Source organism: Telopea speciosissima, chromosome 2 (genome assembly GCF_018873765.1).
Source record: "Telopea speciosissima isolate NSW1024214 ecotype Mountain lineage chromosome 2, Tspe_v1, whole genome shotgun sequence".
Lineage (NCBI taxonomy): Eukaryota > Viridiplantae > Streptophyta > Magnoliopsida > Proteales > Proteaceae > Telopea > Telopea speciosissima.
Window position 1 is genome coordinate 50,194,433 of NC_057917.1, and position 23,819 is coordinate 50,218,251.

The 23,819-nt window shown below is 40.6% G+C and overlaps 1 protein-coding gene across 1 annotated transcript; it reads right to left on the reverse strand.

Moving 5' to 3' along the window:
- Positions 1 to 12,905: 12,905 nt before the first annotated feature.
- On the reverse strand, positions 12,906 to 14,201 carry LOC122650081 (probable carboxylesterase 15). Its single transcript, XM_043843381.1, has 2 exons — positions 13,507 to 14,201; positions 12,906 to 13,226 (listed from the first exon to the last, which is right to left on the reverse strand). Exons 1-2 carry the CDS (start codon positions 14,184 to 14,186, stop codon positions 12,917 to 12,919), a joined length of 990 nt encoding a protein of 329 aa, XP_043699316.1. The 5' UTR covers positions 14,187 to 14,201; the 3' UTR covers positions 12,906 to 12,916.
- Between the last annotated feature and the right edge of the window lie 9,618 nt (positions 14,202 to 23,819).

The following is a 23,819-nucleotide window of genomic DNA, read 5'->3' on the forward strand; positions in this document are numbered from 1 at the left end:
AAGATTTTTTAAGATCAATTCCTTTTTGGAAATTCAAGGTTATCTTCTCTCCAAAGCTCCGAATCAAGTGAGATTTTTGAAACCCTTATCTTTTATTTGGTTTTGACCTTGTAGAGATGGTTTCGACACCCCAATATCCCGTTATCCTGCAGAAAGTCCCTTGAAGTCCCGAATCAGCAGAGAATGGGATTTTTTCACAGATTAGGGATTTGAAGTGGTTGAGTAATCCATTTTTAAATCTTACCTTTTTAGGAGGTATAGTCCTTCAAGAAAGAGAGAAATATTCCTTCCTCCTCCACCTGAGCCAGGGTTCTATCAGATTGCCGTCAGAAAAGTGAATCCAATAAGCCAAGTTTTTGTCGGATCATCAGCAAAGTTCTACCAATACGTTGAGGTTCTGCTCGAATTTTGTCAACAAAAGTTCATTCAATAAATTGGGGTTCTGTCTAGATTTTGTCAACGAACCTTGTCTGATAGAGCTGAAGCTCTGCCAAAATCTCATCACAGAAGTTCTTCCCTTTTCAACACTTGTTGACGTTCGTATAGGTATTTTCATCTACTTCATTTCAAGTTTGGCATAATGTAGACCATTAAAGTGGCTTGTGATTGCATACATTGATACTTGTTAAGATATTTCATGAAGTTTCCATGAAAGTATGTGTTCATAATGCATCATAACTGCATATAAAATATCAATCTTGCCTTCCAAGGGCATTTTTGATAAATTACTCAGTAAGAGACCAAAATGGCCATCCATTATCACTATTTGGCATATTTAGTCATTTTGGGCATTTACCACCAGGCGTTACTGTTTTCTGAGATTTTAGTGATGTGTGGGTACGTTATTTTTACTAAAAATCTAACCAAAAAGAAGTGAGACTCAGCCTACCATCAATCATTACTGTTTTTCGAGATTTTAGTGATGTGTATGTGCGTTATTTTTACTAACAACCTGACCGAAAGAAGTGAGGCACGGCCCACCATCGGTCAATACTGCTTTCTGAGATTTTAGTGATGTATGGGTGTGTTATTTTTATTAACGATCTGGCCGATAGACGTGAGGCTCTACCCACCTTCAGTCATTCTTTCTTTCTAAGATTTTAGTGATGTGTGTGTGTGTGTGCGTTGTTTTACTAACGATGTGATCGATAGACGTGAGGCTCTGCCTACCATCGGTCATTATCGCTTTGTAGAATAAATGACTCTGGCATTGTCAAAATCTTATTGCTTTATTTACATATTCTGGTCATTCCAGAATTTCAACTTTTCGGCCCTTACGCCGTTACGTTTTCCTAAAACCCTGTCGATTCCCGCATCGTCACTTTATCCATTTTCTAAAAAATACGTTTGATCCCCTTTGTCCAGCCCGGAATGTCGTTTCATGCATATAGTTAATGCATCTAATCATGTTTTAATCAGTGGTGATGTCCAAATATGATTTTTGCATTCATTGCATTTTTGCCCTTCGGGGGCATTTTGGTAATTTACCAATTACATGCCCAAATTCTCATTCCAGTAATACTATTTGGTATGTCTGGTCATCTTAAGTTTATCACATCACTTTTTTTCCCTGCAATACCCCTAAGTGTCTTTTTTGATACTTTTTACCATTATGTCCTTAGGGGGCATTTTGGTCATTTTGTAGCCAAAGTTTGTTTAGGACCCTAGAGGGACTCCTAATAAGTGAAACACATGTTTTAATATTAATAAACATGTGTTGAGGCATAAGACATCAATTCCATGCATTTTCTACCCTTTTGCCCTCCAAGGGCATTTTGATAATTATTGTCATTTCATGCTTGTTTGCATATAGTTATTTGGAATATCTTACATGCACTTTGTTAACATAGTTAGTCATATTTTAATCAATGATGATGTTCAAATATGACTTTTTTGGTGATTTCTGCCTTTTTCCCTTTAGGGGCATTTTGGTAATTATATTCATTCATGCTTGTTTGCATTTTAGATATTTGGAATATATTATATGCACTTTCTTAACATATTTAGTCATGTTTTAATCAATGGTGATGTTAAAATATGACTTTATTGGCATTTTCAACCTTTTTGCCTCTAGGGGCATTTTGATAATTTCAGCATCTATGTAACCTGACCTCTTACCCATTCTCTGGCCAGATCATATGGAATCAATCGTAGTCCTATCCTTTAACTAGGATTCGGGCTACCCCTTTAGGGTTTTAGGCCCTTTAAAACCTAGGTGGCGACTTCCTTTAATTTTAAATTGTGCATTCCCCGCACTCCCAGAGAGACATGACATCACCTCATTGTCAACCTCCACACCACTCATTGAATCACTAAACGGGGTCAGTCTCCGGTGAGACCAGCTAATGAGCACCACGCGAGGGTGATCGATCGGCTCGCATCGTCGGCATTATACCTTACACTCCTCATATAGTAAGTTGGGGATAAAAATTGGACCATGGACTCCAGAGGAGGATGAGTGTAGAAGCTTCATATTGTCATCCGGAGTGGTCCAAACGATGATGAGTTGGAATTCCCTAAAATGTGGAAAAATCGTTAGGTTATGTCCGAGAGTGTTTTTCTTGCCCTGGATAGTGCTTTGAGCTCCCATGCTAGTATATGAGGTTTTAAATTGACAAATAAATTTTCCAAATCATGGTTAATTGGCTTTGACATATTTAGATTGGACCAAGACCAAGACCAATGTTAGTTTAGGCTTAGGCCCCAACCGTGCCCAACCCATGGTGTCAACCTGAGTTGGTTTTACATTGACTCAAAATGACCCCAACTACCGTGAAAACGACATTGCTTGTTGGGCAGACGATGTCGTTCAAGCTTCATTACATGTCGTTCAGTGTTTCACTACATGTCGTTTCCCGCGACTTTGTTGGGATTCTCCCCTTTCAGCTTGAAATTCGATTTGGTCTCGCATCGGCCGATCTTGGCTCCCACCTAGACATACTTTAAGACCCTATGAACATCATAGAAGACCCTAGAACCCTAAGAATCAAATTAAAAACCTTCCCTTTGCGCATAGAAGTGATTTCTTTTCATGTTTGGCACGTTCCCTTAGAGGAGTGAAATCCCATGAGAATGGTAGAAATGAGCCTATACCATGGGCAAAATTGGGTCCTCAAGGATATAAATAGATGTCTCCTCTCATGTTTTAGGAGGATTTCACATATTTGAGAAGAAGTATTGTGTATTGGGAGTTCTTTCAGAGCTAATGTTGTTGATCTGCTATGCTAGTTTTGACTTGAGCTCTTTGAAACTTGAGTCTAGGCTTCTCCAACCAACTTTCCTCCTTTACAAAAGTTGTAGATAGGTGAGTCAATTGGATCGTGATCTTTACTTTGTTAATTCAATTTTAATTATCACGTATTGAAAATTTTTATCCCAGTTTTACTGAACACACATTACTTCTACCCTCAGCGTGGCAGTGGTGATGTGCATAGTTATATTGGTTTTCTCAAAGACCCTTCACATAAACTTTTAGCCTTATGTCTCAGCTTTCCATTGTGATTTTCCATAATTTTTCTTAGATGTTTGCTATTTTTCCTTTTATTTTTCTCTTTTGTTGGACACAATTCTATTCATGAATTTCACTGTGAATCTTCGATTTCCACTTTGTAATTCTTAGTTTTGATTTTTTTTCTATACTGTTTATCAGTAGTTTTCAGAGTTATTTTGACTTATGATTTTTATCGATGTTTTTGAATTTAGGATCATTCCCCACCTCCACTTTCCATGTTCCGCTCTTTCTAGGTCAAGTCTAGGTACATGGGTATTGGGGTATTTTTTATGCACAAATTTCCTGTATTTTATTTTATTTTATTTTATTTAATGTTTTATCATTGATTGATTATGTTTAGGAAATCTAATATGCATGTACGCTATGTTCCATTTGATTTCCATGCTTTGTATGATATATATGATGTTATGCACATTGAATGACCATCCTGTAATTTTCACATGTATGTTTGCCTAGCATGTTGAGCATAGAATTTAAATGTTTTCACCATCATATATGCTTTACATTCAGTATACTAACCATGCAACACGACAAGATTGAGGTATGTATCTTTTCCCCCCTCTTTTCCTTCTGTGCACTAGTTTTATATGCAATTGGCCCTTTCATAATCAACAAACCTAAGGCTAAAGTCTGGTTTTCACCGGGTGATCCGAGATATCAAACATTTTCCTCAGACCGCCACCTAACATAGATCTAGATCAGTTTGGAATAGAGTCTTAGATTTATTTTGATTTATTTGGGTCCTAGAACATTATCTAGGTGGTGACTCCCAGTCAATAGAGGTCAAGGGACCTTTTGCACTCTTTCAAATTAGGGGAAATGTCATAAAACCCCTTTTGTCCCCACAATGGTGACTTCACTTGGGAATACATGTTAAAATTCAACATACCCATTTTTGTTGTATTGTTTGGGCCTTGTATGTTGTACCTTGATTGCTAGGGCTTGTTTGTACTAACTCTCATCATTACATACACTTGTGCACACACTCACTTCACGGATGTATGACAAACCACCCAAACTAGAAATGGAACCGAAGTGCAGACTCGTGGGCCCCCATGATGAACTCACACCCTCTAATCTAATACCTTTGGGTATATGAAAGGGATGCATCGATGTACTTCTTGATCACTTCGGTGCAGATCGGGTGTGAGGTATATACGATGCTCCTTGCTATTGTAGGTGAACCTTATGTTTTATTATAAGATAATTTCATGCTTTATTTTTAACCCGAATATTATTTGGGACCTAGGCTTGCCCCATAAATTTTATTGAGTGGAATATAAAAATGAATAACATGAGGGGGACTTAGCCTCCCTTACCCCAAGCCCTAGAACAACAAAAGCTCTCTCAAACTCAAGAACCCCATAAATGCCCATACAATTAAGACAAAAAGGATTTACAATCTAAAAACTGGTAAGCCAACTTTGTCTGCTCGAACAATATGCCGAAGGTCCGCTGAAAGATCCTGATATGAGTAAATAGAGAATTGTTAGCCTCTTCACATGCCAGATTAGCTAACCAGTCTACAGCTCTATTACTTCCCCTATACAAAAAAGAATAAAAGTTCTTAAAGATACGCAAAGAGATAGGACTTCCTGAAACCAGTAACAGCAACTCCACAGGTTGCAGGTCTTTAGAGACACGAAGTTCACAATCATAGCTGAATTGGAGTTAACGTAAAAATCCAATAAGCCCAACTCTGTCCACAGTAGTTTGAAAAAGCCGCAAGAACCCTGCCATCACTATCTCTAATTATTTCACCACCTCCACCAATCCCTGGATTTCCCTTGCAAATAACTATAATTAGTGATCTTGAGCCATTTATGATATTTGGATGGTTCAACTTTGTCTAAATATTGTTTGTTCATCATGTGTGTGAACACCTTTCTCCTGAGTCATGACATCAAAGGCTATGATAGGTTATAGCGAGATCTAATGTAAGAATCTTTCCTTTAGGCACCATTTCACGTTCAATCGAAAACTACCCACCTCGAGTGTGGGGCCGGGAGGGTTCAAGACTTGTCAAGATCACAGAGTTATCAACTGAGGTTATAGCCTGATCATCATCAATCATGAATACCAATAAGGGCTCTTCCACAAGAGTGGATAACCTCAGTTTAGAAGTCTCTAATGTAAAGAAAATTGTAGAGGATTTGAGTAATGTCATAAAAAACTTATTGCCACAAGAAATTCCACATCTATCCTCGACTCAACCCTCTCAAGGAATTGAGCCAAATGTGGGAATCCTTGTTCATGACACCGTCATCAATTCCAACATTCCACCAACCATTAGTGTGGAATCACCTCAGAATAAGGCCCTTTGTGAGAAGGAAGAAAAACTTGATAATTGTATTGCACCTGCTATACACAAAATGACATTCTATGGATAACTGTATCATACTCAAACATGCTATCCAAGATTTCTTGGATCAGAACAAGTTTGTGGTGCATACTCAGCAATTATATAATGTGGTGAACAACTCTCTATCGGCTCACAGAACCTCAACCTCCACGGTCAATGCAATAGGAGAAGGGATTGGATTGACCCATCCATTCTTATACAACCCATCAATGAGCACCCGCAAAGGTTAGAGTGGACTGAAGAGTTCTTCAGGATATGTATCACCCTCATAAAAATGGAGTTCTTGAAAGACATCGAACCTCCTTTAGATTGGAAAAGGGAAGTGGAAGCTTTCGGTCTCCAAGGATTGTTCGTCGAGTCAAAAGACCCAGAGATGAGTATGATATACATCAGTGACGGATCCGACTCTGAAGTTGATATAGATGAGCTTACGGTTGGTTTCGACTCTGAGTTAGACTTCAGCCCTAGTCTAGAGTGCAATAACATTGGAACTAGCAAGAAGACCTTCAAGCCACCCAAACTAGATGTGGCTAATCCTGCTGAACTAGCAAGATGGAAGCAAAAGCAAGCTAACCCCAACAACTCGTTTATAAGTGAGTGTTTATAACTATTTTAATTTTTCCTATATTGTACTAGTCTCTCAAACCATACTTTGGTTGTTACATTTCTATTTTTTTTTTGGGTTAATTCCAAATGCCCCCCTGAAAATGGCCAAATGTACAGTTGCCCCCCTGAACTTTCACTAATGCAACGTGCCCCCCTACTTTCCAAACTAAGTACCAATATAGTCCCTCCTGTTAATCAGAAACGTTATGTTATAACGGATCCTAGTTTTTGAAAATTTATGGATTATTCTACCCCTTAATAGGGTAAAATGACCAAAATAGCCTTACCTGAAGAAAAAAAAAAAAACCTGCAACTCATCTTCCCCAAATTGTTTAGGGTTTGGGGAAGATGAGTTCTTGAATCAGAAATCAAGAATGGAAGTGGCAACTCCCGATTTCTTCGCTCACCCAATTTCCCTCCAAATCCCAACTTCCGACTTCCCTAAAACCGGTAACGACATTATCATCGCTCTGACGGCCACTCCCGATATACAAATCGCTCCGGCGACTACTGCCAGTGAAAAATCCTACCTAAGTATCGAAACGATTGAGTTCGAGATGAAAACAACGTCGAAGCCGATGAAGCCAATCTGTCTACATAATCCTTCAACCACGACCTCCCACCACCGACATCACCACCTAATAATAGATTTGGTTTGTAAAGATTGGATTTTGGGGGGGGGGTGTAAAACTAGGTTAATTATAGTCCACTGGCATTTGACGAAGGATCTTAGTGAAATGAAAAATCTGAAAACCATTACAAGATGGCTATCAAAGAGTAGCAGAATGATGAAAGGAAAGAGAGGGAGAGAGAGAGAGAGACTTACTAGCTCTCCACTTTCAAGAATTGCTTTGGCGATTATCTTGAAGAAATGGGGTTTGGGACTTGAAATACGAGAGCCTTCTTAGATTCTCCGGCGACGTCGCATCTTTTCTCTTAAACTGTGAAGGGATGAGAACCGTGATGAGTGATGATGAATTGACTATGAAGAGAAAGAGAAAATGGAAGAAAACGAGAACAGAAGTAGAGGAGGGCAGTCAGGTGTTTCCCCCATTTCTATTCTGGATCTTCATATCTCATTCTCCGATGGAGAATACGGATTACGACAAGACAACCCACACTAGGAATTCTATATGTCCTAAAAGAAAGAAGCAGCGACTGAGGTAAGAGATCCAACTTTCTTCTCATTTTGTGTGTTTGAGAGAGCGAGAGAGAGAGAATAGCCGATAAGGTTTTAGTTTCAGTTGCTCAGAAATGAAGTCTCCTGTCACTTCCATTCGATTTCCTATTCAAGAACTCATCTTCCCCAAACCCTAAACGATTTGGGGAAGATGAGTTGTACGTTTTTTTTTCTTTTCCAAGTAATGCCATTTTGGTCATTTTACCCTATTAGGGGGCAGAATGGTCCATAAGGTTTCAAAAACTAAGTTCTGTTATCATTTAACGTCTCATACTAACGGGAGGGATTATATTGGTACTTAGTTTGGAAAGCAAGGGGGCACGTTGCATTAGTGAAAGTTTAGGAGGACAACTGTACGTTTGGCCTTTTTCAGGGGGGCATTTGGAATTAACCCTTTCTTTTTTTGCAAGACTTTGGCTACGGGAGGGACTATATTGGTACTTAGTTTGGAAAACAGGGAGCACGTTGCATTAGTGAAAGTTTAGGGGGACAACTGTACATTTGGCCTTTTTTGGGAGGGCATTTGGAATTAACCCTTGTTTTTTTTTAACAAGACTTTGGCTATTACATTGCACTACAGTGCTAAACATAAGAAATTGTCCAGCTCAACCAAAGAACCATAAAACAAAACTGAAGGTTTGACTCTATAATAATATTATTTTGAAAAAATTACATCCTCTGCCTTGTACTTTGCCATAATTAAATATTCTTTCCCTTGATTTTCCATTATTATATCCATATCCCCTACTTATTACATCCATGCCGTTAGCGTCCTTATGTTAAGTCATGACGTGGGTAAATGCTAATTTTTTTAATCTCCAAAATAACTTTCTAGATGTATGTAAGATGACCTTTTTACCCTAAGGATAAAAAACGATGAGAAGGCATCATAGTCACCTTCTTCTTCCTCAGAACTTCTTCTTCTCCGACGAAGGTGAGACGCTCGACTCTGAGCTTGTGGATTCTAATAAAATCCAAACGATTCGCAGAGGAAACATCCATGACTACAAGTCTTCTCGTTTTGAAGCTCCGACAAATCTACAACAACAGAAGGGGGTGCCCTACCCACTTCCAAGCTCTCTCCATAGCCACAGCAGCACTGACTAGGGCAAAATCCTCGCCTCTTCAGCAGGTAGAAACATCCTCTCTACCTGGATGTGTAACCCACCTCCCTAGTCGACCCTAGGATTTAGGACACCATGCTCCCCTCTACCTCTCCTGCTACGGCAACCCACACTCTCCAAGGAGATGAGGCTTATGTTCTGAGGGCCTTGGGAGTGCAGGAGGACACGACTCACACTTCCATTAGGTATGGGATTGGGAGGTTCACAACGGAAACTAAGATTGATCGCGCTGTTGATCCCGTAATTCTGCTGAGAATTCAATGGGCAAAGCACTAATCCCCTTCAGAGCTTGAATCCTCATTTTTAGCCGTAGGATTGACGGAAAAAAAAATCAAAACCTTTTAATCCATTTGCCATAGCACCTCTCTCGCTTCACCGCCAATGCACCATCTCTCCCTACTGCTCGCTGCTGCTACTCACCTCTACTTGTAGAGGTCGATACGAAAAGCTCTGCCAATCATTTCCTCACTGCAAGTCCAAGACATGTACGCTTTATCTTCGAAGGCTCTTTGGGTTCTCTAACTGATCGTAATAGCTATCACCAAAAAACAAAAAAATGATCGTAATAGCTTGTATTTGGATGTACACTTTGCCTCTTTCTTGTTTGTAAGCAAAATCGTAGTACTACCTCCAGCAGTAAATAGAGTAAAGTCTTCGGTTATAGTTAATTTGGGAAAAAGTCCAGTTAATTTTTAGCTATTACTAACTTTGGGCTGTAATTAATTTAGAGAGAGAGAGAGATGATACCAGTGTTATTGCTAATATTCCTAGAGTGCAATAACACTTGAACGAGCAACACAGAAGCAAAAGCAAGCTAACCCCAACAATTCGTTTACAAGTGAGTGTTTACAACTATTTTAATATTTCCTATATCGTACTAGTCCCTCAAACCATACTTTAGTTGTTGTATTTCACTACAGATCGAGCTAAATATAAGGAATTAGCCAGCTCAATCGTATCCGAGAACCATAAAACAAAACGTAAGATTTGAGTCTATAATAATAATGGTTATATGGCCTAACTAACGAAAATTCAGATCCCCTTTGACTTCGAACCATAAGGTGTAAAATATGTATATCATATGAATTAAAAGAGAAACCATAGAAAATAGAGAGAGGTCCGTCCAACGACAAAGAATTTAATACCATTCACAACCATTGTTAGAGTACTAGGTTTTCTGACTCGACTCGTACATTTACGAAACTTAGTGACTCAGATGAGTCAAATCTGGTCAAGGCGATACATGTTTCTTATTACTTTGTAATGCATTAAATATATATAACTATGGTTTAAAAAACTCAAATAGAAAAATTGGGAGAGCGAGACAAAAGAATCCACCCATAGATGGTGGAAATTAACTAGTTAGAAAGGAAGAGGTCTCATAACTCTACTTTAGGACTACTATTTGAGTAGACTTACAAAGAAATCAAAATAGTGTGGGTTTAAGGAGCTATGGAATCTTCCCATCCATTTCCGTACAACCCATCAATGAGCACCCACAAAGGTTAGAGTAGACTGGAGATCGAGTTCTTTGGGATCTATAGCAACCTCATAAAAATGGAGTTCTTGGAAAACGGAAGTGGAAGATTTCAATCTTCAAGGATTGTTCCTCGTGTCAGAAGAACTAAAGAATAGTATGACATACATCAGTGACTGATCCGACTCCAAAGTTGATATAGATGAGCTTACGACTACTTTTGACTCTGAGCTAGTCTTCGGCCCTAACCTAGAATGCAATAACATTGGAAGTAGAAGCGGGAAGATCTTCAACCACCCAAACTGAATGTGGCTAATCCTAGCTGAGCTAGCAAGATAGAAGCAAAAGCAAGCTAACTCCCGCAACTCATTAACAAGTGAGTGTTTACAACTATTTTAATTTTTCCTATGTTAGTACTAGTCTCTCAAACCATACTTTGGCTGTTATATATGTAATTTTTATTTTACTTTTTAAACCAAAGGGAATTCGATGGAAAGTAAAATGAAATTCAATAACCAAATATGGAATGATTTGGAACAAGTGATATAGTCACATAGAGTAATATTTACAAAAGTTTACTATCTAAGTTTAAAAATTTCACTTTCCTTCCCTTTAATTCCCCTTGCAAAAAAAATTTCACTTTCCTTCAACCAAAAAAAAAAATAATTCCCCTTGCAATCAAACAGAGCCTTTGATTTCAAACCATATAGGGTAAAATATGATATCATAGGAAAAGTTATCTGATCTTGATTCTTGACCGAAGTAATTAACAAAATATCCCTCCCATTTAAAAAACACAAAAAATGAACATCAGAGAACAAGAAAATGAACCTAGATAATTTCATGTAGCTCCCCTTTTCTAACAGTTGTGTCAACATGTCTCAAATAAGTTATTAAAACTTTCATTTTGCCCCCTCTTTTCTCATTCATCATTACAACGCAAACTCTTTTAGTAAATTTATACATTGGATGGATTTCAGTGTATATCAAAATGATTTTCAGCACATGATGGATATTTTCTTTTACCAATAAAATTTTTTTTTTGGGGGGGGGGGGGGGGGGGTGGGGTGGAGGAGGGTTGTGATTTGGTCATTTGGACTACGATAAAAGGTGCATTATGTTGTATAATGTAGTGGTGAATCTTAACCTAATGCCCACTTAACGACTCATCTGTTTTTTTTCAGTTCGTCCAGTCGTCTTCTAGCTTTCACCAAAACCTTAGGTCCCCTTGAGGGGTAATGTACATAGAACACAGTTCAAAATTATGAACGTACCATAAATTCTAGTAGATAATAATATGTATTAATAGAGGCTAATGGCATTTATTATAATTTTCATAATTTTGACAAACTTATTATAATTTTCATAATTTTGACAAACTTTTTCTTTATATAAGATATTGATTTTGGGTTGAATTTGACCATGGATACAATACCCTCTAGAACACGGATTTCTTATGTTAGATGATGTGGTATCACTGACAATGATGACAATGTACTAACCATCATGGCACTTATCGGGACCTTTCTTTTATGGTCTAAATATTATATTTAGGAAGAGAACGCCATCCGATCGCACCAAACACGCCACCCCTGCGCCTTGACATAGGAGAGCACGAAATGATTGTCGCACCCTCTTGGAACCCTAGAAATGATCAGGGTTGCAACGGTTATTTTGCATGCCCCTGTGTCAGGGTACAGAGGGTGACGTGTCTGGCATAACCGGGTGGCGTTCTTTATGAGAAAATCATTTTGAAGCTAGCGTGGCTTGGTGAGCTTATAGTGAAACACAAGAATCAACTGAGTTTCACGTTCACAAAGTTTTAGTGCTAATCAAATTAAGGGCGACAATTTAGAACTGGACAAGAAAATCGGAACTGAAACTGGTCTTTTAAAATTGAACAGAATTGAATTGAAAAAAATCCGATTCTATTTTGGTTTAGGAAGGTGAAATTTCATTTGGTTTGATTTCGATTTTAGGCAAAAAAATGTCAATTTAAACCAAATCGAATGAAGTGTGACAGTATGAATCAAACCCGAACCGAACCTAAACCATACTGAATCCTAAAAGACTATGACACAAGTTCTTTAGTTCTCACTTTATCTCTTCCACCTTCATCCTTGACTATTGACTCACCTCACTTCTCTTCTGCAGTTTTACACTTCTATTCGTTTTTTTTTCGTGCCTAAATTGCTTCTTCAAAACTAGATTCGTACGAATAAGCCAAACAAAACCGAATGTTTAACCAAATTATCAAGACCATATAAAAACCGAATAAAGCTGAATAAAAAAATCAAAAAAACCGAACCGATTTGATTCAATTTTGGTTTGAGGTTATGAAAAGTATTCATTTTTCAGGTTTTGTATTGTTTATACATATTGTATCTTCAGCCGAATAGAAACTGAAACCGAACCAATTGACATCCTTAAATCAAATTGGAACATGACAACGTGTTTTAATGAACAGAGTATTAATTACATCTACCAAAGTACCTTCAAGATTATTTTTCCCACCTTGTAACTCATATCTAAAGAGAATGGTAAACATTAGAGGACATAGAAAATATGGTTTTACTAGATCCTCATTATTGGAACAACCAGGAGGTATTTTTAAAGAACATAGACAACTTGTTTGTGCAGCAAGAGCAACTCAGTTCTAGTTGCTGGAGTTTTCAGTGATGAATCTTTTGATGAGTGGCATCAACTTTTTTGCTGCTTCACTGTTGGGTTGGAGAGCAAAGAAACCATGGTCCGCTTCCTCAAATTCTGCAAACTCTATTTTCTTTCCCCATTCTTTCAATCTTCTTACAAAATCTTCATTCCTGTCCCTTAGTATATCATAGCTACCAACTACCGCTAGGATAGGGTCAAGAGCCACATGTTCAAGGGTTTGACTAGCAGGTCCAAACGGGTTCGCCAGTGGGTGATCTCTTGTCTCTCCAACTGGTAGTGACAGCCTCCAAAACCTGGCCAATTTCATCATCTTTATTACAAAATATCCAAATTAACCAAGGTTTTGGTCCAATTAATTGTATATAAAACATGTTTGCGGCTAGCAATTGCCCAGCCCTAGACCCGGATTTGGATTCTCTATGATTTGGGGTTGAGCAGTCATTATGCTGCATTCAACTCACAGGCTATCACGTGCATGTCAATCCAATAGTTGATAGACGAATTCAATTCAAAAATTACGATTGAAAATTCAAAAATTTCAGACCACTGTTGGTGGTGAGTTTGGAAAAATACCCGTCAGAAATCTCGATTTTGAGCACAGCCTCTTTCCGTGCCTCCACCTCTGACCTCACACGTTCGGTGCCGCCAAAGTAAGCAGCCAAATACACATAACCTCTCACTCGAACAGGAGCCAACTCGGGCGATCCTTCTCCGAGTCCAACTGCGAGATGATGAGCGATGGTACCCCCCGAGGAGTCTCCCGAGATAAAAACTCGGTCGAAATCGGCGACATCAGTCAACCAGGTGTCGGGATTATCGGAAAGAGCCTGAGCTTGGAGCCACTTAACCGATGCGAATCCATCTTCAATTGCCGCTGGAAGGCGATTCTCAGGTGCCAGACGATAGTCAGGTGCGACAACGATGGCTTGAAGTTCTGATGCGAGACGAAAACAGTAGTTTTGACAGTTAGGCCAAGTGCGAGAGCCGATGCAGAAGCCACCTCCATGGATGTAGTAGAAGATTGGGAGCTTAGTGTTTGTGTTAGCAGAAGAGGGCTTGTAAAGACGGAGTTGGAGACCATGAATTGGGTCAAAAGTGACGTCTTTCCAGATCACAGAGCCATCGTCATGGACGGTAACGTTGAAGGGTGACCGATCAGAACGGACTATTGAGCCATCACTGTAGACTTGGAGGACTCCACGGCAATCCTCTACCACGTAGGGAGTGGTGGTGGTGGTGGTGGTGTTTGACATCTCTCTCTTCTCTCTTCTCTCTGCCGATGGGCTTGAATGGGATTGTTATTTTTCAGATTTAAGCAGATGGCAATATGATTCTTGCGTTTGGCTTTTGGTTTACTATAAATAAATTGTGGGAGCGTTCCCTCTAGGTGGCTTGGCCGTTCGTGTGCACGCATAGCAACATCATAGGGGTGTGATTTTCACCTTCCATAGAGTCTATTGGAAAGTTTTTTGTTTTTTTGTTGAAAGTGTAATCACACAAACCACACCAATCCCAAAATGTTGGACAGTTATTTTGCCGGATCTTTATCCTTTCAATTACACTGCCCGTACTTGAGTCAAGTACATCTAACAGAGGAGGTAGAAATGACTATCCTATCCCCTGCCTGAGGTGGGGTCCACCTCCCTCTATTAGATGTACTTGACGGTCAAGTACGGGCAGTGTAATTGAGAGGATAAAAATTCATCTCTCCATTGTGTCTAAGCATGAGAATTACATTTTCTCCCACACTGAACTTTTCTCCAAATAAATTATGGGAGAAAGTTCTATTTTCAGAATGTGCAACAAAACAGATAAGGGGGCCGAAATGACCACCTCACCCACCATGAAAGGCATTAATGACTGCCCTATTGAGACCACCATGTGTTCTCCCATTGCCCCTTACATGGCCCCTCCAGACAAAGAACTCTTACCCATTATTAATTAGGTTCACGTATCCATGGGCAACCAACTCTGTAAGCCCGCACTTCTTCTTCTCTCTCTTTCATTTTTTATTTTCCTTTTGGTAATATGAAAACTCATTTTAAAAAAAATAACTAAAAGAACAAAGAGTTTTTGTACACAAAAGTATGTCTCATAGAGGGGTCCTGGTTCACTATGACATTACAACCATTTAACATGTTAGTGACCTTCAAAAAATGAGGCACTAAGTCCCACGATCAAGGGATCTGAGGAGAAGGCAAAAAAGAAGTAATGTCCTCATTGCAACACCAGATTTCTCTAATTGTCATATTGATGCGAGCTGCATGTTCCAGACCCTTCCTCAAGTTGAACACCCTAGTTTCAAAATTTTTAGTTAATTCCGGAAAACTTACAGCAACCAAAACAATCTCTCCATCTAACAGAATGTAGTATGTCCACCCCATTGTGTCTAGGACTTAGTTAGCAGATGCTGCGAAAATTAAAGCAGGAAGAGAAGAGATCAGGAATAAAGGGATCTTATCAACAACATTAGGAAATAGAGAATCATTATGAAAAGAGGGGGTAGGGGGACAAATCTTAAGATCCGAAATCCATCTAGAGCAGTTTCTAAGTACACACATTGGATCAATATTTACAGACTGATAAATAACCTTGTTCCAATTATGTCAAATGAAATAACAAGTTATAATAAACACCGAGAAAAACCTCTTAAGAAGTTTGTCCAAATGATAATTTATCAAAATAGAAATGCAAAGTTGTTCTCTAGAGACCATGCTGAGCGAAACTCTGTTCTCAAAACTAGGGGGCCTGCAGCCTAGATATGCTTAATCCAATCACACAAAATGGTCTCAATTTTAAATTTTTTATTCAATAGTCAATTGCGTTATTATAAGTGAGCCCAATGGCCCCCGTCTTTTTTCTACTTCTTCCGTTTCAAAGAAGGCAATGGTGGTGAATTTTTATCCTCTCAATTTACCTGTCCATACTTGATGTCAAGTACGGGCAGGCAAATTGAGGGGATAAAGATCCTTATTTCCCCGCGGCAATAACCCAACACTTAGCCCTACAACTAAACCCCCATATGCAACACTCCCTCTCCGGTTTTCACTGTCCTCTCCCCTGCAACCCCGCTGGTAACAGCAACTCAACCGTAACCAGCTTCCCCCTCCTTCCCCTACTCCCTACTTCATCGCACCGACCCACAACCCCCTCTCCCTGCTCCCTACCACCTCCCTTGACGTCTTCTCACTTGATCCAACTTGCCCTTTACCATTGAACTGTTGCTTTTCTTAAAATGAATTGCTCATACATCCCATCCAATTGTAATTTCACTTATATATGTCCAAAAGAAAAAAAAAAAAAAAAAATTTGAATTAAACTTCTATACGAATGCATATTTTAAAATAAGAAATAGAAAGAGAAATAGTTTGAGAGCCTTCATATGAGTCATATAATGAACCAGTGATTTCCTCTTATGTCAATGCTTTCAATCATCGCCGATATCTGCGGCTGTTTGCAAGAAATTGTGGCCGTCTAGGGAGGGGTGGGGTTTGCAGGGGAGTGGTGGGGGTGGGGCTGGGTCTTGGGAAACGACATCAGATGGGGTGGTATGATGCAAGGAGAAGAGATTGTTGGTCGGTGTGATGAAGTAGAGAGCAGGGGAAGGCGGGTGAGAAAGGATCGCGCGCACCACAAAATTAGAGTTACGGGCGGAGTTGCAGCGACGGATACACATCCCTGCCTTCTGTGGAAGGAGGAATAAGCAGACATAAGATGTAAGATGTGGGGTCCACTTATAATAATATGGGATAAAGTTCTCTCCACTGGGGGTGTAGGATGCGTCCAAACACATGGAGGATGCATGAAATGATCGCCCGGCCCCCATGAATGGCGTAATCCCACCCCATGTGTTTGGGCGCAGCTTGCGCCTAGATGCGCTTCACAGCAGAGAACAGTGCCCCTAATAATATAATGAAGTTGAATAAAATTTTTAAAAAGATGAAAAGGAGAGAAGAATAATTGTGGGCTTAAATCGGAGGTTGCCGGTCACAGTTCGTAATCTCAGATCGGATATCGGATTGGTATCAGCCGAGACCGATCCCAATATCTGATCCACTTGTACGGACAAGGGTAAAAAGGTTAAAAAATCAGTTTTTTTTTTTTTTTTACAAAATATTGGGGCAAAAGTGTCATATTAGTTTGAGTTTGGGGGATCCCGATCCGATCCAGCCGATGCCGATATTACGAACCTTTTTACCGGTGGTTACTAGGAAAATTCTCTGCCTGGTCTATTTCCCCAAGTCCCTCTAATAGGGGGGTGGACCCCACTTGGGCCGTTTGTTTGGGCAAGGGTAGGGTGGTCATTTTCACCCCCTAAGAGAGGAATTGCTGGAAATGGGCGGGCAAGGAATTGTAGGGGATAAAGAGCCATGCCTCGATTAAATGACGTGCAAGAACCGTACGAAAACCTGATCTGGACACATACACAAATCCCATCGGTCCTAGAAAAACATCTCCTGCAATTCCCTACCCAATATAGTTCCCTAGTGCCTCTAACAAGAGGAGGGTGGATCCCACCCAAGCAGTGTGTTCGAGCAGTGGGTAGGGTGGTCATTTCTGCCTCCTATGAGTAGAATTGCAAGAACTGTATCGGACAGGGAATCGTAAGGGATAAAGATCCGTCTGTCCTTGCTTAGTAACCTTTTGTGTCACCTTTCCTCTGGCCTTTTGTTTTTTTATGTTGTTTAGTGGGTTGGTTTTGATTCTGTGACTACATAACCTAGTTCGTTAGATACTTCTATAATTCTATAAAGAGTTTATTAATTGGTTTATTAGGAGTCTAAGATCATTAGTTGATAATCTAACGGATGAGTCTGTATCTGTTATGCGTATATCAGCTTCAGCTGAGTAAGCAACATGATATGCTACATACACTCCTAACTATATATATATATATCTCATTATTTTATACTAGATTCCTCCTTGATGATATATAAAACATAATATTATTACAAGTTACTATTCATTTTCTCTGTGAAGAAAGGCAAGAAATTATCTTACCTTTAAGAATTTTTAATCAATTTTGAGGGGTTACTTTTCATTGAAAGAAGCAAGCTTTGTTTGTGGCATGTTTTCTGCAGTTCTAAATTAATTGTAAATTTATAACGAGGGTGTTCAATTCATCACAAGATAGAACCCACCTCCACTTTGTTTTATTTTTTATTGTTATATTAAGAAAAAATTTATTGTGACTAAAGTGGTGAATTAATTGTAAATCTTAACTTTTTTTTATTCTTTTTAAGATACTTTTTCATTTCTAATGAGGGTAACCTGTCAATTTTCGCTCATTGATTTTGGATACCATATATCCATACCTTGTATTTATCATGTCCTCTATCTGTTTTATGTGTTTGGATTTTCTTTGTTCGGCGTTGGGCACGCAAGAATAAATAGCCTTTCTTTCTACAAAAAAAAAACCTGACATTTCAAATAAATATTGTGTTATATTATTTTCAATTTTTTTGAAAATCTATTTTTAACATAGCCTTAAATATGCATTAAATAACTTTTCACTACAAGATAAGGGGCTATTAAAGAATGTTATATAAACCCCAAATAAATATTGTGTTATATTACTTTCAATTTTTTTGAAAATCTACTTTTAACATAGCATTAAATATGCATTAAATAACTTTTCACTACAAGATAAGGGGCTATTAAAGAATGTTATATAAACCCCAAGGAATAACTCAGTTGCCAAGAACCAACATCTCGCAATTTATAATGCAATGAATTCAACTCTCCTGGGGTATACCTAAAAAATGGTACAACTTCATACTTCACCACTTTGGTGACAACTTGTACTCCATTACATTAATAAAGTCTCTCTAAGCCTAAGACATTTCTTGTGCCCTCTCACATAGTTTTTCTATTTTCCTAAAAAATGATTAAAACAATACGCTATGAGATAGCATAAGAAACACCATAGACTCAGAGAACCAGGTTTTCTGACTCTACTCGTCCACCTTAGAAACCTAGTGACTCGGATGAGTCTAACTTGGTCAAGGCACGAGTCATGTTTCTTATTATTTTAAAAAAAATTAAATATATAACTATGGGTTAAAAAAAGTTGGGAGAGCAAGGCAGAAGAATTAACCGAGGGAGGATGGAAACTAGAAAGGAAGAGGTCTCATAACTAATTTAGGACTACTATTTGAGCAGACTTAAAAAGAAATCAAAATAGTGTGGGTGTAAGGACCATAGTTAGTAAGTTTGAGTATGAATTGCCGTATCCGACCGTATAATTCAAGTTCCTGACTCTTACTGTATTCTATGAGGTAGCTTAATTCCGTACGCAACTTTTAAAAGCAGCCGTATTGATCGCCGTATTAATTGTCGTATTATTTGATGTATTAATAATTAATAAATATTTATGTATTTTAATTTAATTAAACAAAAATAAAAAACTAAAACCTAAACCTAAATGATATATTAATTGCTGTATTAATATATATTTATGTATTAATCGCCGTATTATATGCCATATTAATTGGTTAAACTTAATTAATATTAGATAAAGAGATCCAAAAGAATGAGAACTGATTTCAAATTGGAAAGTCATATTGGTTTTAAGTGTTCATGAATGCATGAAAATATTAGAATTTAATTATGAAAAAATCAGTTTTCTCCTTGATTTTAACGAGGATAAACCCATAATTTTGCTCTCGTACTATTTCAGAGCAACTATATTAAAACACGTATTAAACACGTACAAATTAATTGTTGTATATTGTATCAGGTTTTTTAAAACAAACTATTGCCGTGTGGGCCGATTAATTATCGTACATATCCGTTCCCGCATTATTTTCGTACCCCGAACTTACTATGGTAAGGATCTATGGGATCTCCCCATTAGTTCTCATACAACCCATCAATGAGCACCCACAAAGGTTAGAGTGGATTGAAGAGTTCTTCGGGAAATGTAGAAACCTCCTAAAAATGGAGTTCTTGGAAGACATCAAACCTCCTTCAGATTGGCAAAGGGAAGTAGAAGATTTCAATCTTCAAGGAGTGTTCCTCAAGTCAGAAGAAGCAAAGATTAGTATGATATACATTAGTGACAAATTCGACTCTAAAACTGATATAGATGAGCTTACAACTGCTTTCGACTCTGAGTTAGTCTTCCGCCCTAGCCTAGACTGCAATAACACTGGAACTAGAAGCACCCAAACTGAATTTGGTTAATCCTGCTGAACAAGCAAGACAGAAGCACAAACAAGTTAACCCCAACAACTCGTTTACAAGTGAGTGTTTACAACTATTTTAATTTTTCACATAGTGTACTAGTCTCTCAAACCATACCTTGGCTGTTATATTTCACTACAGAGCTTAATATAAGGAATTAGCCAGCGCAGCCCAAGAACCATAAAACAAAACTTTTAAGGTTTGACTCTATAATAATAGTAGTTATATGTCCAAACTAATCCAAATTCAGACCCCCGTTTGATTTCGAACTGTTGCGTCAAGAAATCGTCTAGCGGTCCTGCGAGTGCCGTCACCTGCAAGTGGACCAAAGGGGTAAATAGAGAGAACCGGTGTGGTCCCGGCCTAGGGCTCTCCGATGCCAAAGTTAGATCTCTTGGCGCAAACAGATGAATAGTGATTATTCAGTATGAGTTTAGCTGTCCCCGATGGGGTTGTGTACCTTGCCTTTTATAGTAGCATATGGCGGTGTGGAGAGTCCTAGTTTGATGGCGATTGTGCCGTTGAGTGGATAGAGGCCCTGGGTAACGGGGCTCTATCCTGATTGGCCATCTCCCCGTGGGAGGGAGTGTCCTGGTGGCATCAGGATCCTTGGTGGATAGATACCCGCATATGGTGATAACGTCCTTGGTGCTTGAATCCGTCTGGATGACGTGACTTCTAAGCGGTGGTCTAGAGTCCTGGTGGTGACATGAGTCTTGTAGCGATACGATCGGGTCATAGGTGAGTGGCCCCCACCTCACGTTTGTACCCACGATGCTGTGCCTGGGTGAGGCCGCGCCCTGGTAAGGAGGTCGCGCCTGGGTGAGGCCGCGCCTGGGTGAGGAGGCCGCGCCTGGGTGAGGCCGCGCCTGGGTGAGGAGGCCGCGCCTGGGTGAGGCCGCGCCTGGGTGAGGAGGCCGCGCCTGGGTGAGGAGGCCGCGCCCTGATGCGGGGCCGCGCCCGAGTGGTGGCCGCGCCCCCGAGTGGTGCTGGGACCCCGGTTCGTTCCCCTTAGCTATGGAGCGGGTTGTCTGTGACACGTGGCGATCGTTGATTGGCCCGGTGAATATTGGATGTATCATTTGCCCCCCACTCTCTTGGGATAGGATGTCCAAGAGAGTAGGTGTCTTTGCATAGTGAGGGGTCCGCGCGAATAGACTTTCGTGGGGTTTGCTCAGTAAATCCACTAATGAGGTAGGAGAGGTTGGGGGTTCAAACCTTACCTCCTACACTTTTTCTTTTTGTTTTTAGTAGGTATATGTTCCTTCCTCTCCCTTCTTCTTTCACTTCTCATTTCTCTTTCTTACTTTTTGTCTCCCCTTTTGCTCTCCTTTAATTCCCCCTTTTTGTCTTTTGTCTTCTCTTTGGTGCCCACCATGTGCTTGTTTTTGGGTCACCTCCACTAGTATCCATTTTGCTTGATTTTGGGTCCTTGTGTTGGGGTTGTGTTATCTTGGTGCCTTGGTTTGCTTGGAAGGCTTGAGTGGTGCTTGGCTTGACTGCCTTGCCTCTTGTGACCTCTATCCCTTGATTGTGCCTCGTGGTGTGGCTACGCCATCGCCGTGTGCTTGCCCTTCCCCGCGGTCACCTTTTTTCTGAGGTAAATCGATCCCCACCTTTTTTTTTTTTTTTTGTATGGTGTCTCCTCGGTCTCGGTGAGGCCGCGCCTGCGGGGTGTGGCCGCGATGAGGCAGCGCCTGCGGGTGTGGCCGTGGTGAGGCCGCGCCCTACGGATGTGGCTGCTGTGAGGCCGCGCCTGCTGGTGTGGCCGGGGTGAGGCCGCGCCTGCTGGTGTGGCCGCGGTGAGGCCGCGCCTACGGGTGTAGCCGCGGCGAGGCCGCGCCCTGCTGATGTGGCCGCGCAGGGGTGGCCCGCGCCTTGGGTGTGATGGACCCTCGCTCTTCTTCCCTGTTCTTCCTCTTGTATGTGATGGATCTACTGTTTATACTTTGCAGGTGGTCTTCATTTCATTTTTCTTGCTGGCTTCTTGTCTGGGAGATCGTTGCTCTGAGCAAGTAGCTAGTCTGCTTCATTATTTTATCCATGTCATCACCTAATGACTCTGATCTGACTGCGGTCGTGGTTGGATCCCTTGAGGAGTCTTCTTCCCCGCGGATATTTTTTCTTCTTTGCCTTCCCCTGTTGGTAGTGAAGGGGAGGAGGAGGTTTCTGGAGATTCCACCCCTAGTAGGGGTCGTAGGGCCTCCAGAGCTTCTATTTCTGTTGGTGACCTTAGGAGTAAGTTGGCTTTCATTCCTAGCGTCTTGACTTCTTCGGACTTGGCGGTTCGCATCCTGGAGAAGACCCATGATTATAACTTCTCAAGGTTCCCTGAGGTCACTACGCTGCTACCTGAGACTGCTATAGTGGCTCGTGTCTCTCCTGAGGATGATGTTGTGGTGACAGAGGAGGGTGCGGTCTTACCAGAGGAGAGTGTTGCTTGTTCGGCTGAGGCTGATATGATGTCTCCTTCTGGATCAGAGGCTGCTCCTCCACTAGATGCCCCCTGATTTTATACATGTTCTTTCTGGATGTTGACTTTTTTGATGATAACTTTTGGATTGTGATGCTTGCTTTTGTATGTACTTGACTCTTGGTGATTATTTGGGCGTTGATGCTCTCTGACCCTTGATAGTTAACGCCTTAGGCGTAGAGCCTCAATGGTGGCATGGCGCCTTAGGCATGAAGCCTCAGTGTTGGCATGTCGCCTTAGGCTTGAAGCCTCGGTGTTGGCATGTCGCCTTAGGCATAAAGCCTCAATGTTGGCATGTCGCCTTAGGCATAAAGCCTCAATGTTGGCATGTTGCCTTAGGCACGAAGCCTCAGTGTTGGCATATCGCCTTAGGCACGAAGCCTCGATGTTGGCATATCGCCTTAGGCACGAAGCCTCAGTGTTGGCATATCGCCTTAGGCACGAAGCCTCAGTGTTGGCATATCGCCTTAGGCATAAAGCCTCAATGTTGGCATGTTGCCTTAGGCACGAAGCCTCAGTGTTGGCATATCGCCTTAGGCATAAAGCCTCAATGTTGGCATGTTGCCTTAGGCACGAAGCCTCGATGTTGGCATATCGCCTTAGGCACGAAGCCTCAGTTGAGTAGTAGAAGAAGCCGAGTATTCCCGAATTTTTTTCAATTCATCTTTGAAACTGTAATGCCATCTACTGCTACTGTTGGTGGTGCCAAACTCCGCTGTTGTTACTTCTGCTGATAGTACTTCTTCAAGTATAGTGAGTTCCAGGTACGGTCTACCTTCTTGCCCCCTGGAGTCTTCAAGTGGTAGGTCCCTGGGCGTATCTGCTTGGAGACTATGTAGGGTCCTTCCCAGTTGGGTGACAGCTTCCCTGCCTTTTGTGGCTGTGATGCACTTGCCCTCCGTAGTACTAAATCTCCCTGGTGGAATAGCCTTTCCTTAACCCTGGCATTATAGTACCTGGCAGTACGTTGCTGGTAGGCGACGTTCCTTAGTAGTGCTCTTTCGCGGACCTCATCTATAAAGTCTAGGTTCGCCCGCAGTCCGTCGACATAGGTGCGTTCATTAAAGTACGTAACCCTATGGGACATAGTGCGAGACCTCTACCGGCGCCAATGCTTGATGCCATATGCTAGGCGGAATGGGCTCTCCTGTGGGCGTCCGTCGTAGTTCGGTATGCCCACGGGACGCTTGGTAGCTCTTCTACCCACTTGCCTTTGGCTCCTTCTAGC

Coding starts and splice junctions, on each gene's coding strand:
- LOC122650081 (XM_043843381.1), bottom strand. CDS start 14,186: ATGTCAAACACCACCACCACCACCACCACTCCCTACGTGGTAGAGGAT. Junction 13,227..13,506: donor AAAATCGAGATTTCTGACGG/GTATTTTTCCAA, acceptor GAAATTGGCCAG/GTTTTGGAGGCTGTCACTAC.